The 18,831-nt window shown below is 37.8% G+C and overlaps 1 protein-coding gene across 1 annotated transcript in view; it reads left to right on the top strand.

Annotated features, from left to right (window-relative positions):
• Nucleotides 1-18,831, top strand: part of tenm4 (teneurin transmembrane protein 4) — a 222,679-nt gene that overhangs the window by 136,377 nt on the left and 67,471 nt on the right. The window contains 3 exon segments of the mRNA XM_032545202.1: nucleotides 8,028-8,213; nucleotides 16,731-16,877; nucleotides 18,583-18,799. Coding sequence (XP_032401093.1) covers nucleotides 8,028-8,213; nucleotides 16,731-16,877; nucleotides 18,583-18,799 — 550 coding nt within the window.

The raw sequence follows: 18,831 nt of genomic DNA, 5'->3' as shown, positions 1-18,831 counted from the left end.
ACTCTTGTTTGCGGATGTCGCTCGTCTGTCAGATTTACAGGTGTACTTTAAACACAACACAGAAGTTCTGACTTGGGACTTTTGTATGTAAGGAAGAAAAATTGAATTAATAGTGTTTATATTTTTCAGCATCAATAGTTATTTGCTAACTTCAGCTGGAAGTTCAACTTGAAATGTGTGCTTTGATCAGACGAAACTAAGATTGACTTTTTTCTGGTATGAAACAAATTGTGAATATGTGGAAAGGCATCTCACGCCCATTGTTAGGTAGGGTAGAGGATCTGTTATGTTTTGGGCATGTCTGTCGCCCAAAGGCCAAAGAACTTTGTTAGAGTCAAAACCCTTTAAAAAAAAGAGAGAGATTTTAAATGAAAATCTGGTTGCCTTGACCAGAGTACTGAAAATGGGTCAACACTTAATCTTTAAACAGGACAATGACCCAAAACATGTGTCCAGATCAACACATAAATAATTCATCAGACACAAAATTAGACCTCTTTTCACGACCAGCTAAATCGTAAAGGAAACCTGAAGCTACAGAGAAGAAAGTTTAGACAGATGGTGCTGAGATTCTTCTCTCCGTGTTCTGAAATTTGGCTCCAAAGATTTTGTTAATTTGCTAATTTTATAAATATTTTTGCTTTGCACACATCGTTACCAAGGTATCCAATAAACGTTTGTTGTGCAGTTTATCACAACAAAAAATTAAAACAACCTTTATTTTTTTTAGAAACCTGTCAGCCTTTGATTAACTCCACTGTTGTGTGTAAATGCATTTCTGCCTGATTACATGTTTCTTCTAATAATTATCAGGCTTTTCTGTCTGAGGTAAACATTTTGTATTTTCCAAACTCACACAAATGCCTCAGTGATTCCCGTCAATAATCAGTTTGAGGTTGACAGTAAGCAATCAAATCTGGTTAAATTTTTGTGATATTTTTCTCTTGCCCATCAGAGCCTAAATTTATCACAACTGACAACTAACATCAACAACATGTAGCACAATTGACGTCCCAATCACTTCCTCTGTAAAATCCCATCACTCTTGCTTCCAAATTTATCTCCCAGCTTGATTCAGATCAACTTTGCTAATTGCGAGGCTCAGCAGAGATGTGAGCATTGGTGATTTTCTTAATAGAAAATGTCTCGCGTAAAGGCATAAATTAGGACTCATCAATTATCGGTTGGAAGTCCAAAGCTAGCAATCACATTTTTGTTGATTCTGTTCTTAATTTACATCTTTTACGGACGGTTTCCTACTTTAGTTTCTGCATGGTTAGGTGGCAGCTGCGATTGGAGGAAAAGATGCACAGCAAAGCAGGTATTCTGACAGCGGAATGATGCAACTTAATGGTTTCTCGAGATCTTGCTATCTTCACAACTTTGCAACATTCACAGCTAAAAATTGTTTTTTTTTTTTCTTCTCTGCTCTGGAAGGATGTTTCCATTGTGTTCATTAAGTCCATAAGGAGAGTTCTCGCTTGGTAGTCAAGAAAAGGTACATTTCAACTAAAATTTTAAGGTAAAACATTCCATCTCACAACTGAAATAAAAATGAAAAGCTCCTGTTCTTACATCAGCAGAAAAGTCCCAAGCTGCTGGACATTATGGAGCTGTTGAGGTTGACACACCTCAACAGTGTAAACAGCTACATCGACAGAAAATGGGAAACAGACAATTGTTTCCTATTTTTAAGAAAGAAAACCATAAAGTGTGTTCCAACTATCAAGGCTGGGCAGGTTTATTTGTATGTCACATCTCAGCAACAAGTCAAATCAAAGCTAGCAAGAAACATCACAGTCTTTTGGCAAAACAAAGAAAAGTGATGAAAAGTTTGAATAAAGACTTTGATTAATGCTATTCTAGATATTAATCAAAGGTAACACTAAACAGAAGGATTTTTAACTTTGATTTAAAGTAACTCTGTTTCAACACTTTTGCAGTTTTCTAGAAATTTGTTCCAGATTGAAAGAGCAAAAAAGCATCACACATTTCAGGTGTGTTAAAGCAGAGATGCATATAAACGTTGCAGGACCGGCCCTTGAGGACTGCAGGTGCAGATCCCTGCTGGTTGTTGAACCTCAGATTAAGAAGAAGCTATGTGGTTTTCAACGTGTAACCATGGAACAATGGACCATGTTTTAGCTGAGAGGGCTCATGGGAATTTGGTTTTCCGGCATGCATTTTTTATTTATTTTTTTGTGGGACTGGAGAAGACATCTGAATTTTTTTTTTGCCTGTATGCAACCCATATATGACTTTTTTGTGGCAGTCTGAACGGCCCAATTCTGACCTGTTCGCCCCAAAAGAATCCGATTTGTGCCACTTACGTACAGTATGTGTTGCTAAACGTATTCGATTGTTTTCAAAGAGTCTGCAGTCTGTTGCATTTTGTCTGATTGTTTTGGGGTCATAAGCCATTCACACAGAAGCCTAATTGCAGTCACAACACCCACACACACAAAAAAAAATCTGATTTCAGCAAAGATTCAGAATTGAGCTTCAAGAGCTGTTGTGTGAACATAGCCTAAAATTTTTTGTCTCCCAAGGCATTTTGTAGAGGTACCTACAGTAGTAAGAGACGCCAAAAAACTTTTTGAACTTTGGGGCCACCCAACTATATGATGACTCAACCCACAACTCAGTTGTAATGAAAAACCACCCAAACTGTGTGGAGTGAAGTTTAGCCAAGTCAATGTGTGCTGATAGAGTCTAGTGAAAAGGGGCCATAAGTGTTCATTTTAGGTGTTTTTTGAAGACTGTGACATTTTGCCATATATATTTACTCACTATTCACATTCAGCCATATACAGGCTGGTAAAAATGAACATGTTTACGGAGTCTACCATGTCAATCTTCTTGTTAGGCATGTGTCACTCATGCCGTATGCAGAATGTTACAGAAATGGGAATGTGAACGGCCAGCTGAATAATTCCCCTTCCCACCAGGGTGCATGCCAAGACGCCATTTGTGAAGCCAGAAACGGCAGTGCGAAATCAGGTGTCAGGGTCTCAGCTTTGCTTTTCCACAACGATGTGGTTTTGTTGGCTTCTCTTTCCCATGAATTTAAGCGTGCACCAGAGTGGTTCACAGTTGGAATGAGAGTCGACTCAAAGTCAGAATCCATGTTCTCAGTTGGAAAGAGATAGATTGCTCTATCCATGTTGGGGGCCAGTCTCTGCCCTAAGCAAAGGAATTTAAGAGACTTTTTGGCAGTAAAGACGACATAATGGTGTAGAAGATGACTAAAACTGATTCATCTACATTAATTTGTCTGCCACTTAGGTCTACAGTCAGTAAATTGATGAATAAATGCTAATGCAATACTTCTTGTGAAATCTGTTATTGTTTCCTTTCAGATATATTTGGTTCAGCAGGTTTCTGATGTGTTGATAATCAGATCCAGTTTTACAGCTTCAGTCTATTTTAATTAGTATTCACATAATTCATTCTGAAATGAGAGCCTTAGTACAGCAGCAGCCTCTCTGATCCACGAATCCCTTTTGTATTCCAAGCAGACATGATGACCTATTAGGTAATCCTAAGGATTTGGGGGGAAATGGGCAGTTAGTCTGGGTGTGCCTTGCAGAGAAAAGGCTCTGTAAATGATGATGAGTTGGCTTTTTATCCTCCTTTATCCTGTTCATTGTAGAGCTTTCTGGGCTCTAATACAGCAGTAAGCTATGCTGTGGGGTTCTGCAGAAAGCTGCATATTACCTTACACCATGACGGAAAACATGGAAAGCTTTCAGAATACTTGAAATTGATTTCCTTTCTTCCTATATACTTTTTATATGACAAACTTCTTTTCTCTGCTGTCTTTGGAGCTGTATACCAAAAATGTACACAGCATGTAGTAATTCTGTTACTACCAATAAAAGTATGCCTGAGGTTTTATGTATGTTTTTATGCCATTTTTACCATTTCCTCCCACCCAGAGGAAACTTTGTTTACACAATCCTTTTGTGCAACAGCTACCATAAGAGCAGCGGTGTTTCTCATTGTGTGAGCTCCTCTTGCCAAAGATAATGAGAGTTTATTTGTAGGTGGTAATTGCATCTTTATTATTGTAAAGGTTCCCTTTTTGTTCCAATTGAACATTTGTGTGAAAATCACGTTGGCTCTGGTTTTTCTGACCAATATCCATTCCAGTGAACTGCAAGCATCTGTTTTTTTCCCCTCTTTTCTTTAAAGCATGTGTGAATGAGATCTCTAGATGTTTATTTGGTTTATTAGCGTCTTGTTTTAAATGTAATTTTATCTCCAGAGAATGTGAAAGTCGGCTTGCAAAATGATCAATTGTTGACATATTAAAATAAATGTGAGGTTTTAAGTGAAAGATCAGTTGTAGTGCATACTTGTGCAGGATTAAAAATGATGAATGTTCTTTAACATTTTCATAAATAATTCTTAACAATCTGAAGTATAAAAAATAGTGTAAAGAATTCACAACTTTGTAGGCTGGTTTAAAAATGTACGATGTGCATATGTGTTTAATGGGGAAAAGTTCAGAGGGTGTGAAAACTTTTTAAGTCGGTGTAAATGTTTTATGAGTGAATCATTCCCATATGTTCTATTTGCTTATGCAGTAATCTCTGTTTGTGCGCTGGCTGTACTCAAAGCTCTTTGGAGGCAATTATCCAGACACTACTAGCATACTTAATGCATCAGAAGTCAGATATGAAATTAGGACTTGCAGAGTTTTTGCTGATCTATAATTAGCAGAGGAGGGTGAGATTCTTTATGAAAGCTTTTTACACACTGTTTCCATGTTAGGGTTTTTGACTGAAAAATAACACTCAGATTCAATTTGTTACAATGGCAAAATAGGCACCGCAAACGCTATAATTGACTTATTAAAAGATTTTACCTCCAGTTTGGTCCCCTGTGGTCATACATGAATTGGTTTGGCTAATAAGCCAGTAATAATATTGTTCATTGTTGCCCATACTACTAAGCCCTCTTTTACCACAGAATAGTTAATAAAGAGGTTAACATTTCAATGAGACACAGAAGTAATCTGTCAGTGTTTAATTTCTTTGCGCTTTATACTTGTCATGCTCTCCCTCGAGTTCATGAGATGAGGGTAAAGTCCCGGGCTCTATCACACCCAGACAGGGAGGTCTTTCAGCTGCCATACAATAGCAGGACCAGACTTCACTGTGGCTCTCTGTCATTCTTCTGCAGTTCATGAATGTACCTCCTCCTCTGCTCAAAAAGCTCTAAAAAAGAAAATGGAAAAAGTATATTGACTAAAGACGGGAGCACTGGAGCACTTTTGTTTCACTAACAATTGTACATTATAAGTAACTATGGATTTTCACCACAAGATTTGGCAAAATTAAAAGCTTTCAAAAATCTCTGAAGAAAAAGCTTTATACTTTATTGGTATATGGGCTGATGACATCACAAGAGGCACAAAAGACAGGGTTATCAGTTGGATGTTTATGAATATTATCATGGATGATTGACTTTTCATAGATTTAGGTCCATTTGAGTTGCGTTTGACCTGAAACTCAGTCTATTTATTTTTTTCAGACTTTAAATCTGATGATTCACAAGCCAAAATTAATACTACTGTGGATGGCAAAGCTGAGCAAACTTTCAATATCTTCAGAAATTCATCACTTGCCTTAGGCCTTATGTGATGTCACTAAATGTATAGTGCTTTTAGAAAGGACCTATAGATTTGTATTCATGTTAACATTTTTTTTTAAAGTGCAAAGCAAAACACTAAAATTAGAAACCGAAGACAAAGGTAAGACCAAGAGCAGAGTGTATCGAGACCAAGTTAAGACCAAGAACAGCGCCCCACTTTAATATTAGGTAATATTAGCACGTGCACCAAGCTAGGTGACAAGAAATGGAAAGTTTCTTAAAGCATACAGTGTATAATCTACACAGACAGTGTAACTTAATATGTATAGCTAGTTGACTAAATCACTATGTGTGACAGGCAGAGAAAGAATTTTGGTACAGAGGCAGATTGCTAATGTTAGCTAGCTAGCTTTGCTAACATCACCTACGCATAGCTTACTTTTCTTTGAGCTTCCTTTCTAAGAGACTATAATAGTTTGTTAGTCACCACAGTCTCTCTGAAAGTGGAGCGCCACGGGTTTTACAGGTCACTGTATTCTTCCTTCTGGAAGTTGTTTTCCAGATATTTTCTTTGATTCTTAGTAGCCAAATTGTATTGGGCCTACTGATAAATTTGCAGACATCTTTTCTCAGACCACTACTGTTCACGTTCTTGGGGTATGTGGAATGGCGTGGGACAAAAATACATAATTAGCAATGAGTCAATGTTATTGCTTGGATTTGAAACCATACATTTTACATCCAGTGAAAGCAAAAATGTTAACACATAAACAGCTATCACAAAACTGTAATAACTGCAAGTTTATCACAGTTTTGATAAACTGGCAGTACTCCAATTGTACTACAACATTAGTATCTAAAGTGAATTTATTTAATTTTAAAGAGAAGTTGGCTGCAGGATAGCTTCAGAAACTGTGGAAATTGATGAAAAGTCACCCAAAGCAAATGTAGCACTTCATTTCGTAAGTGTCCTTTTTAAATCCTGTCCTTTTTAAAGTGTCTTTTTTAAATCCTGCAGTGGAAAATCACACTTCATTACTCTCTGTTTTAACTGTCAGTAAAGGGGTTGATTATTCAAGCCCTGGAGTGTCAAAAGCTAGCAACATCAGCATAGTGCTTTCTTTTTCCTGTGATGTGACTTTTACCATTCAGTGCTTTCGTCACCTTAGCTGATTGTTGTTAACTGCTGTATAGATAAAAAAAATCTATTGATAATTGATTCTGATAAGTTGTCTTTGTAAATTAATTGCTTCACCTAATTTCTTGGGATATAAAGGAATTCTGTTTGAAATATTTGTCAAAAATATTTTAGATAGAGATCAACATATTTTTTCCAAGTCTCTTTATGAATACCTTTATTGAGTTTACTACTCATTCAGAAAGGTTGACCCCTTATTTTGTAGTTTTAGTAACTAAAGTCTTATTTTTGGGGGGAGGGGGGAAGCACAAAAAGTTATAACATTAAATGCTTTTTTTTTTATATCAACACATGTAACTTGGATTTTCAAGATAATTTGAGTGTGAAAATGTGGCAGCAATATGTTTTCAGTTTTTGTGAAACAAATTTTGATTATATTTCATTCCATTAATTAAATGCGAATTGTTAGATTTGCAGCACAAAAAAATGTTTTCCTGTTGTGGAACACAGAAAAGGAAATTTCAACACCAGAGAATAATGAAAAACAACAGGCTGCTTTTGAAAAATATATTTTAAATTGGAGTTGATAAGATAAAAATACAGAAAGTACACAGAGTTCTCTATTTAATATAAAATGCTCATACCTGTATAGCAAAACTAAACTTATAATTGACCTTTTGACAATTATTGCAAAAAGTTTGCTATTTACATCAGCTTACCCAAGATAATGCAAAAATAAATTGGATAAAAACCTTTCAGAAAATGTCCATGGACTCCGCTTTCTACCGTCTGCTTCAGCCCACGGCCAAACCGGTGGCAAAGCCTTTAACTGTGCACTGTTTTAAAGTGAATAATGTTTGAGTTTTATCTGAATTAATGGACTGTTAAATTTGTAGGCTTTTTTAAAAAATTCCATCTGTGTAGTTTGTTTTTATTCTTTAGCCATTTTGTGGTTCAAATAAGGAGAAAACATAAAGAACAGAAGAAGTGAGGAAGAATAAGTCTGCTAAGGCCACACAAATCTTGTCTCCTCTCGGTAATGGACTTATTAGATTTGTATTGTCAAAAAAGGATTGTCCCTATGAGGTGCAGGAATTTCTTTTCAGCTGCCATCAGACAAGGTAGTGGAGCGTGGCCGCCTTTCTTTGACAATAACTTCTGGATTTGTCTTTTTCTCTCCACCTCTGCCTTGTCCCATCACCGCCCTGTCTTCCCATTTCCTACCCCCACCCCTCCTTTCTTTCTCTCTGTCGGTCTTTTTTGTCTTCCTCTGTGTCCCTGTCTCCCACAGAGATTTGTGCAGCCGACTGTGGAGGCCACGGCGTTTGTGTTTCAGGCACCTGTCGCTGTGACGACGGCTGGATGGGCGCCGGGTGTGACCAGAGGGCGTGTCACCCGCGCTGCAACGAGCACGGCACATGCAAGGACGGCAAATGTGAATGCAGTCCTGGTTGGAACGGAGAACACTGCACCATTGGTAGGAAGAGAGGAGGCTGGGGTTTTGTTAAGGGGGGGGGGCAGTTTCGATGTATATGTCTGTTTGGTCAGGATGCAGTGAAGGAGGAGGGATACCAACAAAGGCGTGCAGACTACCACTCTGCCTCTGTGTGTAAGCGTCGGGTCTGAGAGGAAGTATCCAGTCGGAGAAAGAACGGGAAAGCATGCTTAATTGAATTTGTGCAACTCAGTAAAGCATGAACAGGTTTACTCAAGGATCTGAGGCTTGCCTTCATGCATTTTAATGTGGGAATGTGCTAAGGTGTCTTTTCATTTTGCTCATCCTTATCCTCATCTCTTTCTTTGCTCCCTTTCCATTTACTATTATTTTCAAATGCTGACGTGTGAGTCATTGTAAGCCGGTCAACCACCTGCTTTCAGCTCTCTGTTTATACTGTTTATACAAGAGAGCAACTAATACTGTTGCTCTCTTGCACTAAAAACTGGCAGAAGCTACATTTTTTTAAGACCTTGATTGAATGTCAAAAGCTCTTTTGGAAACCATAATGTAACCCTAAAAAGAAATTTGATTATCTAGAAACTATCAATGGCTTCTTCTTTTTTTTTTTTTTTTTTATCAAGTTCATAGTTCAAAGATGCTGGACATCAACAAGCTTGATGTGGCACTTTGAAATAACTTTTCAAAAATGTTTTTATACTTCCTTGAGGTGTTTTTTTTCTGAAAAAGAGTTAAAGTGGAAATGGGAACACATTGTCAACTAAGTTCTGACGTAGCGAACATTTACCTCACATGACTCATCAGCTGTTCCTGCTGCTTTAGAATTGCATTTCTCTCTCTGCGTGTCAGGACAGCATGTCACATTATCAATGTTGACATGACTGAACAATTACAACTTGGCCGATAGATAACACATTCCTGAAAATCAATTTTTCTGAGATGAGTGGTTCATGCTAGTTTGCAACTTCTGCTTCCTGTTTATTAATGTGCAGCATCAACATCTGACAAAATTATGCTTTCCATAGTCTGGTTGATTCAGTCCAAACCAGTCGAGGGAAACACAGCTGATATGCATTTCCTTTTTGAAATTTTTTTTGCGATATTCCAAAATTCACACATACACACTGAAAAGTGTTTTTGTTGAAATATTGTAGCATGTAGGTATGGTGCATTAACTAATTAAAAAAGGATAAAATTTTCCTGGTAACCCACACAAGCTAACAAATTGTGAGATTTTGTGGCACACATTATATTTGTAGGTAGTATCATCAGTTATGAGTTTTGACTTTTTTTTTTTTCTTTTTTTTTAGCTTAACGTAAGGGTACCATCTTCATGAACTCTTAATGAAAAATGTGAAATAACCAATAAACCAGCCTTGGTGCCTGCTGGTGTTCTGTGTTTTCATGTTCAAATTCACTCATTTCTTCTTACTCCTCTTTCTTTGTTTTAGTATATCTCAGACAAACCACTTAATACCTTTTGGAATCAAAGAAATATAAGCTTTACTTATACCTACTAGCTTAAAAACCAGCAAGTTAAAACACACCAGTAATGATATGCCAGGAAATCAGTTCATTAGCCACATTGGTAATGTTATGTTTTAAAAGCAAAAGTAAAAGACAAGGGCATTTTTTGGTGGTTGCTTCGACACATCATGGTTTAATTTTTTTTACAGCTGATACAAAAAACTGAAAGCACAATGGTGATCTCTTTTCTTAGCCGCCTCAGTGATTCCCTACATGTTTGAGTCAAAGGGAAACCAGAAATAAAAGTTCATAAAAGAAAAAGCAGATTTTTCTCTCAGTATTCTCATTGGTCTCGAGGCAGCGCTGCCTGAGAACAGAGCTTCGGCTCAGTTTGTGAATGTTTTATATGCTGGCCCGTACATTATTGATGGCTCTTTTATAAAGGCCATATTGAGATCCAGATTCAACAAGAAGATTTCTCTGTGTCATACATTAAGATCTCAATTTAAATCAATTTCCATCACAGAGGGCCCCATGTGTTGGTCCCAGGCTCCCTACAGGTCTGATCTGGTCTCATTCCTGACGAGGCCACTTGCATCGTCCGCAGACAATGATTAAAAGAGCTTTTTGTGACCTCTGTCCTGCATAATACTGCTGAAGCCTGCAATATGCACGTCAGTGCCAGAGTTTTCAAAATGCTCCCCTGGGCTATTTAGTTGTTTCCATCATTTAATAAAAAGAAACAGACATTTTTTTTCCTGAAGATTTCATTTTGGTGACTGCAATCTTCCTTTGCGTCCCACAATCTCCCCCTGTCTTCCTTCTGTCTCCATCCCTCTCCTGTGTGGGATTGTTCTCGATGTCTTGCTTGTAATGCATGCTGTAAATGCTTTGTGGCTGTTTTTTTTACTGCGTTTTGTAACGTATACTAACACATTGCCCTGCTGTCTTGTCATGGAAGTGCCACTGTTCAAACCTCCCTTATGTCCTGTCTTTTATCTCTCAAGCTCACTATCTGGATAAGGTAGTGAAAGGTATGGCATTCCTCCTTCAATCTTTTCTGCGCTCGACTCATTGTAACGCCGGTCAGCATTAATAAGCCGTGAAACACACTCAAACACATGCCGACACACACCATGGTCCATTCCCATCCAAAACACTGTGCTTCTCATTCTACGGATGCATTTCAATAAATTAGAATTTATTAGTTTAGTCAATAATTTGAAACTTAAATAGATTCATTACACAATATTGTGTCCCAAAAGTTTCTCTATGTTCATTTTGATGATTATGGCTTGCAAATAATTTATTTTTTAAATTAAGTTTTTCAAAAATGTTCAATATTACATTAGATGAATAAAAAACCATTAATACAAGATTTTAATGTTATGGTTATAGTTTAGCCTTCACAATTATGTAAAAGACAGCTATCTTGAGAGTCGATTCAACCCTCCAGAAGGGGTGTAATCGACAAAAAGTCATCAGGTTTCAAAAAAACAGAGCATTGTATGGTGTCAAAGCATTTTAATATAAAGTTATTGGAAGGAAAATGTCAATCCATGCAGGCATCCCTTTACTTTCCCCTTTTCTGAGATTGGGTCACGAGGATAACAGGTCCAGGAAGAAAAAACAAACCTCTCTCTCTTCGCCACTGTTCAGGTCTTTCTAGGGAAGGTGTGAATAAGGAGCAGTCATACTTGGATTTCCCCCCGGGTGAGGAAACTCCTCCCCCTGTCTTAAAGGCTAACCCCAGCCACACCAAAGAGGAAGCTCATCTGAGCTCCTTGTATCCGGGATCTCGATCTAAAAGTGGGGCTGTAGTTAGAGTGCAGGGTGGGCCAATAAATCCAGGGCATTGCTTATACTTAGCATTAACGGAAACAACACCCCGATGTGTCTATCCACCTTCCTGTGATTAGTTGTGAAGAAATGGCAAGGTGCAAGAACACCTGCACTTTCACCAGAGGCTGAACCCAGACCTGAATGGGAGCAGCCCAGGAAAGGTTGTGATTGAAAAATTGGAATAAGCAACTTAAGAGTTTAGCAAAGTTTCACAAAAGGTCAACCACAGACAGATCCAGGTCATGGATCTGTCTGCAGTATTCTTCTTGGTGGTTCAGGAGCAAATTTCCATAATTGGTAAGGAATTTAGCAGTCCCTCTAGGAAGTTCCATCATAACTATTAATGCAAATTCGCTCATTATTCACAAATTTTGCACAGACTTGCAATTTTCACTAATCACTGCAACTTTTGACCTTAAAATTTTTGTATATAATTCATTTCTGACCAATCGCTGCTCTCAGCTGATTTTTGATAAATCCTCTTTGCCCCCTTCTAATTTAGCTTTCTGTTTCACAAAGTTTATTTTTTTAACTGCATTTTCAAAAACCATTCTGAGATGTTTTGTAGGATTTGCTTATACAGTGTATACAGTTCAAGTTAAAATCCTGTTTTTGCATTTTTGGGAGGATTATGTGCAGCAACTTAAACTTTTTTGTAAGTTGATGTTATGGCAAAAATAAAACTGAAAAACATTAGGAACTTTGACCGCACCCTTTACAACAAAGGTGAGCAAAATCAGTAATTTTAGGCCACAACAATCTCAAAAGAAAAATTGTTTTATTGCATCCCGGAGGGGCTGATTTAGAGAGTTATGTTATCCGATAGTGTTTTCTCAAGTCTAGACTCAGTACGGCATCCTACCAGGAAGCATATCACCAGTCACACGTTGATCAATGTAAGCCAAAATCATCAACACTAACAGAAATATATGCTTAAAAATGTATCACATTGTTTGATGAATCTTACACATTTTACACTTTTGGAACTGAATATCTTAAATCAATTAACTTCCCTGATAATATTCTAACTTACTGAGATGCACCAGTAAAAATCTTCTTCTCGTCTCATCATATTTTCAACATAGCATTCCATAGTAATCTCCACTTGGCACCTTCACACCCAATTCAAGCTGAGCTGCTTTCTATACATAAAATGTTTGGTTTGTGCATTTTAGCCTTCTCAGTAGGGGGATGTTGGGAGAGGGGATTCATAACCTGTGCCTTGCATTATAGATGAGCTTACAGTGCTGCGCAAAGCCTGATAGGTGCTGAGGCTGCAGCCTCTTTAATTAAAAGACTTTATGGTTCTAGGCAGAACGAGAATGGAGGCTTTGCTTCACCCCTTGCTGTCTGCCACCGGCACCCCTCTCTCAGCCTCCCTGCGTACTTGGTTATAGACCACCTGGCATCAGAGCAGCTGCCAGAGGGGCTCTTCGAACGTTTGCATCCTCATGTCTGGAGCTGTTTCAGACGGGCTCGGGCAGGGCTCTGCAGGGGCTTCTCTCTGAAATATTCTGCCAGTTAAGTTGAAACCAAGCCAAAAGAGAGTGAAGCTTTATTTATCCGTATAACAAACATTCTGAGCTCCTTAATCGTCCAGCTCCACTGGCTTAACCAGAGTTGTTTTTGTCCATTTGCTCAATAAATGGACAGCCAATGCCAACAGCAAGCCATTTCGAACAGTCCATTAAATTTGGTTGCAGTTTTCTAGAATATCATTTCAGTTTTCCCTTTGTTATTGATGATAAATTCTCTATATCATTTGTAGAAATTGAAGTTACAACAGTAATAAACAATTTCAGCTTGTAATCTCTTGAAGCGGTGAGCAGAAGAGCTATGTATGGTGAAGACATGTAAAAGCTATTCAATTATTCTTAAATTGCAAGAGCAAAATCTCACACTATACAAATTGTCACATTTCTAGCAGTTTTAAACAACATAATTTTAAACTTTTTTTTTTGAAGATATGGGAAAACCTAGTAGTAACTAATAGAAATGGGCCTGTGTTAGCTGATGTTTATGCCGCAAATAAGTAGGAAATGTTAGATTATTGATCAATTAGTGTTTCTGTAAAGTTTGACCAATTTTGACTGAAATAAATAATTTAATATATTTTTGCAACATTCATGCTGTGAGTGATCATTAATTTTTTACTTTAGTGTCAGAGCTGATGTTACACTGTGTGTGTAAGAGAGCCCTTGCAGTAAAACACGATTTTATTACTATTTTAAGACGAAATGATTACAATATTGATATTCTAAAATGTTGTCCAACAGCCTGAACGTTGTCCGACAGCCTGTATGAACAGATATATGCTGGAAAAAACAGTGTTTGCTTTCACAACTCCGATTCATATTACCTAATTTAAAACACGTAATTGAATTTGAAAATTGCTAATTAGTAGGCATCTTTACCCAGAAATGGCATCCAAAACAACCTAACAGGAAAAGATCAAGCTGAAAATCGGTAGGTTCCAGTCTCTGAAATGCAAAGTGCATATTGAATAAATGCTTCATTTAGAATTATTTTAGAGAAATTGCTAGAGGTCCCTTTAGTTGTAGCACGAGAGATTTCATTGAAAACTGTTATTTCCAAAGCGTAGGAGTGTCCTGAGTATATCGACTCAAATTACAGAATTGCTTTTTCTAAATATTTCAGTATGAGATTATGCTGCAGCTATAAAAAGTAGATATATTATAAGACTTCTTTAGCTTGGGTTGGAAATCACTACAAAGGATACTAAGTCACTTTTAACTTCTAAAATTAAATTGTGTGAAAAATGTTAATAAATGGAGGCAGACAGTTTTGCTCAAGGAATTTGGGATGAATTACATTTTGTGGCTCTTTACTCTATTCTAACTAACATTATATATTCTGTACACTGTGGCTACATTGTGAATTACAGTATGTCACAATATAATTGCAGCCCTGATTCATCCATCAATCAGCCTTTCCTCCTTTACAATTATTACCTTATAAGTACACCTGCCTAACCTGTTTCCTTCCTTTTCTATTCTCCATTCCAATTCTCTCTCTGTCTGACGTAAAAGCAAGCTGCACAAGAGAGATAGATGATAAAATGGGTCAGCTTAGCATTCTCTCTATCAAGACATCCTTCTAACACCACAATCTATGACAGAGCTGTGCGTTTGATATCTTTAGATTTTACCCTCTGCCTCAGCGAGGGGATAAATATCATAATGTATCAGATAAATGTCAAACAGGGTAGAACAATTGGCATCATAATCGTCTGATCTGTGCCCTTGTGAAGACCTATCCGGCAGGAAACAATGAAATCTTTCACCTGTCTCTCTACTCCAGCCTGCCTCAGATCCCCTGGGGCTCAGCTCCCAGAAATACAGCTAGGCGACCTCTGCTCAAAGCAACCAAGCACAACCTTTTCCAATTTATATAAAACCCATTTTGTTTAGCTTTGAACTTCTCCTAAAGGGATATCATGGTCTCTCGATTTGAGGGGATATTACTGATAGTTAAAAACCCATTTCTCTGACAATAATTTAGACCACTTTTTAAACTACTGCATTTACTTTCCATTTTTACTTTATTCCTGGAAATCTTCAGATTTTGTCACGTTACAAACAAACCTTTGTTGTTTTTTTAAATTAATTTCATGTTATGCACCAATAGAGAGAAGAAACATACTATAGCAGATGGAAAAGGATAGAACAGAAGTGGACACCACTAACTAAAAGTTACCAACATGGTCTTTAGCAAAAGCTAATGCTAAAGTGACAAATTCAATCATGTTGATGCTACTCGTGTGTCTATTGCACGTTATGTATTACACAGCTGCGTGCAAAGCTGCGCTTCATCAAGTGATTCTTTGGAACAGACCTGTCAGTGATGGTTTCAGTTTTATATTTGTTGAGAGACGATATTGCTAACTGTTTCCGATTTTGCCCTAATTGTAGGGCTTCGGTCAGAAAGCATGCAGGACATCAGTAAATTTTAAACTGCAGTGCATTCTGGGTACAGAATAAACATCATTTGCTTCACCATGATGCAGCAAATGATGATCTCCATCATGCCGGAGATTGTGAGAACAGGAATCGGAATTACTGCCTAAATAATCTTCAACTTCAAAATAAGAGCATGAATATAACCGCCTTAACTACTTGAAGGATAATTTAGAAGATGCTAAATGTGCTACGTGTTTTAAAGTTACCAGAAAAGCTAAAGCGCTAAATGAAAAATTTGCTTCACTGTAAGTGCATGTGCCCACTACTAGGATAGAGTTATTGATGGAGCTAAATACAGGCAATTCTGGCAGAAAACATTTTAGAGGTAGCAAAACACGTAATAGTGGAGATTTACTTTCCTGCCAAGGGCTACAATAAAAAAGCTTAGATCAAAACAAATTTGTGTGTTAGAATGACCCAGTCAAACCCAGATTTAACTCCAATTTAAAATCTGTTGCAAGACTTGAAAAGCGATATAGATATAGACACTCGTCATCCAGTCTGACTGAACTTGATGTTTTTAACAAAGAAGAGTAGGCACCGGTTTCAGCCTCTGGATGTGGAAAGCTGGAAGAGGTATATTCTAAAAGACATGCGGCTTTAAGTGTAGCATAACGTAGATCTACAAAGTATTAACTGAAAGGGGCCTGAATGCAAATTCATGTGAAAACGTCAAGAATTACTATGTAATTTTCCTTGCATTTCACAATCATTCACTACCTTGTGTGGGTCTGTCACATGAAATTCCTAAAGAAACACATTGAAGTTTGTGGCTGTAATGTGAAAAAGTTGAAGGCATGTGGATATTTTTGCAAATCTTAATAGAAAAAAAAACTTGAAATCCAAAAGTACCTATTAAATTATTTCAAATTGGGCAGTATAAACTCCACTGCTTTTGTTGCACAGCTAACGCACCATACATTCTGGCTAATATGCTGTAGTAATAAGTGAATATTGATTAATAAGATCCCTCTTATCTGATTCTACTTCAAAGGGATATTGGAAAGCTTTACGAAAGGTGTATCAAATTAATCAAGTTTAGCTGAGGGTCATTAGAGCTGCTCTCATCCATTTAAAATTTCACATAACATTAGGTTATTGCTGCTGAAAGTACGAGCAGCAAGCCAGTTTTTTTGTAAAGCAATTTTGGTGCACAAATGATGTTCTGTATTATTTGTTGTTCATTAATTTTTCTTTGTTTGAGACTCAGTTGTGACCGTTGGTCTTTGTCTTCATCTATTTTTCATAGAGGGTTGTCCTGGTTTGTGCAACGGAAATGGCAGGTGCACTCTGGGTAACAACGGCTGGTACTGTGTGTGCCAGCTGGGCTGGAGGGGCACCGGCTGTGACACCTCTATGGAAACCGCCTGCAGTGATGTCAAGGACAACGATGGAGGTAAAATCACAAATGCCTTCTGACACTGACCAGACACCAACACGGACTCTGAACCAGACACGATTTGACAATAAAATTCACCCCCTATGGGCTTGAGAAATATTCTGTACTTGCTTTAAGCTTTCCATGCTCTGTTATACCTTTTATGTAGGCCATTCCAATTTTATTTATATAGAGCCAACAGCAGTTGAAATTGTCTTTGAGATGCTGTACCGATTTCACTGCCTTGAATCCCAGGAGCCAGCTTGCTTTTAACTGGAAGAAAGGAAAGAAAAAAAGTGAAAATCAAAAGAAAATGTAAATATTACACACTGATCATAAAATACATACATACTGAAGCAGAAAAACTGCAGAGCTGAGAAAAAAAACAAGCCCTAAAACTGCAATACTAACTTAGAATTAGCATTAACTGCTCAATTCAAGCTAAATCAGTGCTTAGAAAAGGTACAAAAATGCTTCTCTTCTGAACCTAACTAGCCATTTAGAACCATAACAGGTGGATATAATGCAGGGATTTTATTGTGTATGGTCTGGCTCTAAGTAAAATCCTTTGGATGTCTTTTTCTCTAAACGAAATGCATTTCTATACAGCAGATGAAAGCCACATGCACACATCCGGTGCAATCTTTACATGCAAATAAAATAGAATTGTCCTGATTGGAAGTATTAATAAATTCAACCTCTAAGATTTTGAACATTTTCTATCTCTGCAGGGAAGTCCTTTTCCCTCTAAATAACCCCGAGCAGAGGCAGAAACAGTCCCACACACACACCCAACCAGCCAGGGATGTTGCACCAATCTCTACTCTAAGTGGGAGATGTGACTTTCTTTATTCCAGACCCGATTCTTCAGCCTGAGCTGTGCACTAGCCTCCCTTATTTATACAGGGGGTTGTTTGTCTTCCCATCACTTAAAAGGGACCACACAGCTCTCAACAGCAAAAGCAGGGTACTGCCTGGGATTTGACTGACTCCTGACAGCACAGTTTATTTTTATCACCCCATCTGGCCAGATATGCCCCTGAAAGCAATGGTTAGGAGACGCTAATGACCCACTTTAGCAAAGTAAAGTGCATTACATAGAAACACTCATTTTTAGTAATGTTATCTAACGTACTGAGAGGGAAATGTATCTTCTGCATATTATGTTCTTTTGCAAAAGTTTTTAACATTGCTTCCACTTCTGTGGAATGTGCAATGCTGTTTTGATACACCTAACTACCAGGGATGGGCACACTTCTGCTAATGTGGTAATAGTGGATCTATTTACATTTATTGTAACTTTGAAAACATTTAACATTACCGTCTCACTTTTGCCGCCTCTAAAAGGTTTAACTCCAGGAATGCTCTGTATTTAGCTCCATCCATAACTCTGGCCATGTGCTGGGCAAACCTCTGCTAGGTGGCTAACAGAGGAGCTCATTTTTTCTTTGAGTTGCTGAAGCTGAAATTTGTCCACAATTTTTGTCTGGAGCTGACTTATCAATACGTCTCTACTCCTAAACTCCAGCATAAGTATAGTACTTAGCTTTATATTAGTACTCAGTGTTACCCACTGAATAAAAGAGCATATTTTATTCATTAGAATATGCTATGAAATAGTATATTTTATTCAGTGTGTGTACGCTTTTCTGCATTTACCAGGTGTGAGCCACACTTCTTTTTTTGTGAATCTGTTTGCTTGTGACTTGTTTAACCTTCTCAGATGGCCTGGTGGATTGCATGGATCCAGACTGCTGTCTTCAGGCAACCTGTCACACCACCTCTTTATGCGTGGGCTCGCCCGACCCCCTGGACATCATCCAGGAGACGCAGATGTCCTCTGCACAGAGCAACCTGCAGACTTTCTACGACCGAGTGAGCTTCCTGGTGGGCAGGGACAGTACACACACCATCCCTGGAGCTAACCCCTTCGACGGAAAGTGAGTGACGATGTACTCTCAACGGATAACAC

This window comes from Xiphophorus hellerii, chromosome 18 (genome assembly GCF_003331165.1).
Source record: "Xiphophorus hellerii strain 12219 chromosome 18, Xiphophorus_hellerii-4.1, whole genome shotgun sequence".
In the NCBI taxonomy this organism is placed as follows: domain Eukaryota; kingdom Metazoa; phylum Chordata; class Actinopteri; order Cyprinodontiformes; family Poeciliidae; genus Xiphophorus; species Xiphophorus hellerii.
This window is presented reverse-complemented; position numbering and strand designations above follow the sequence as displayed.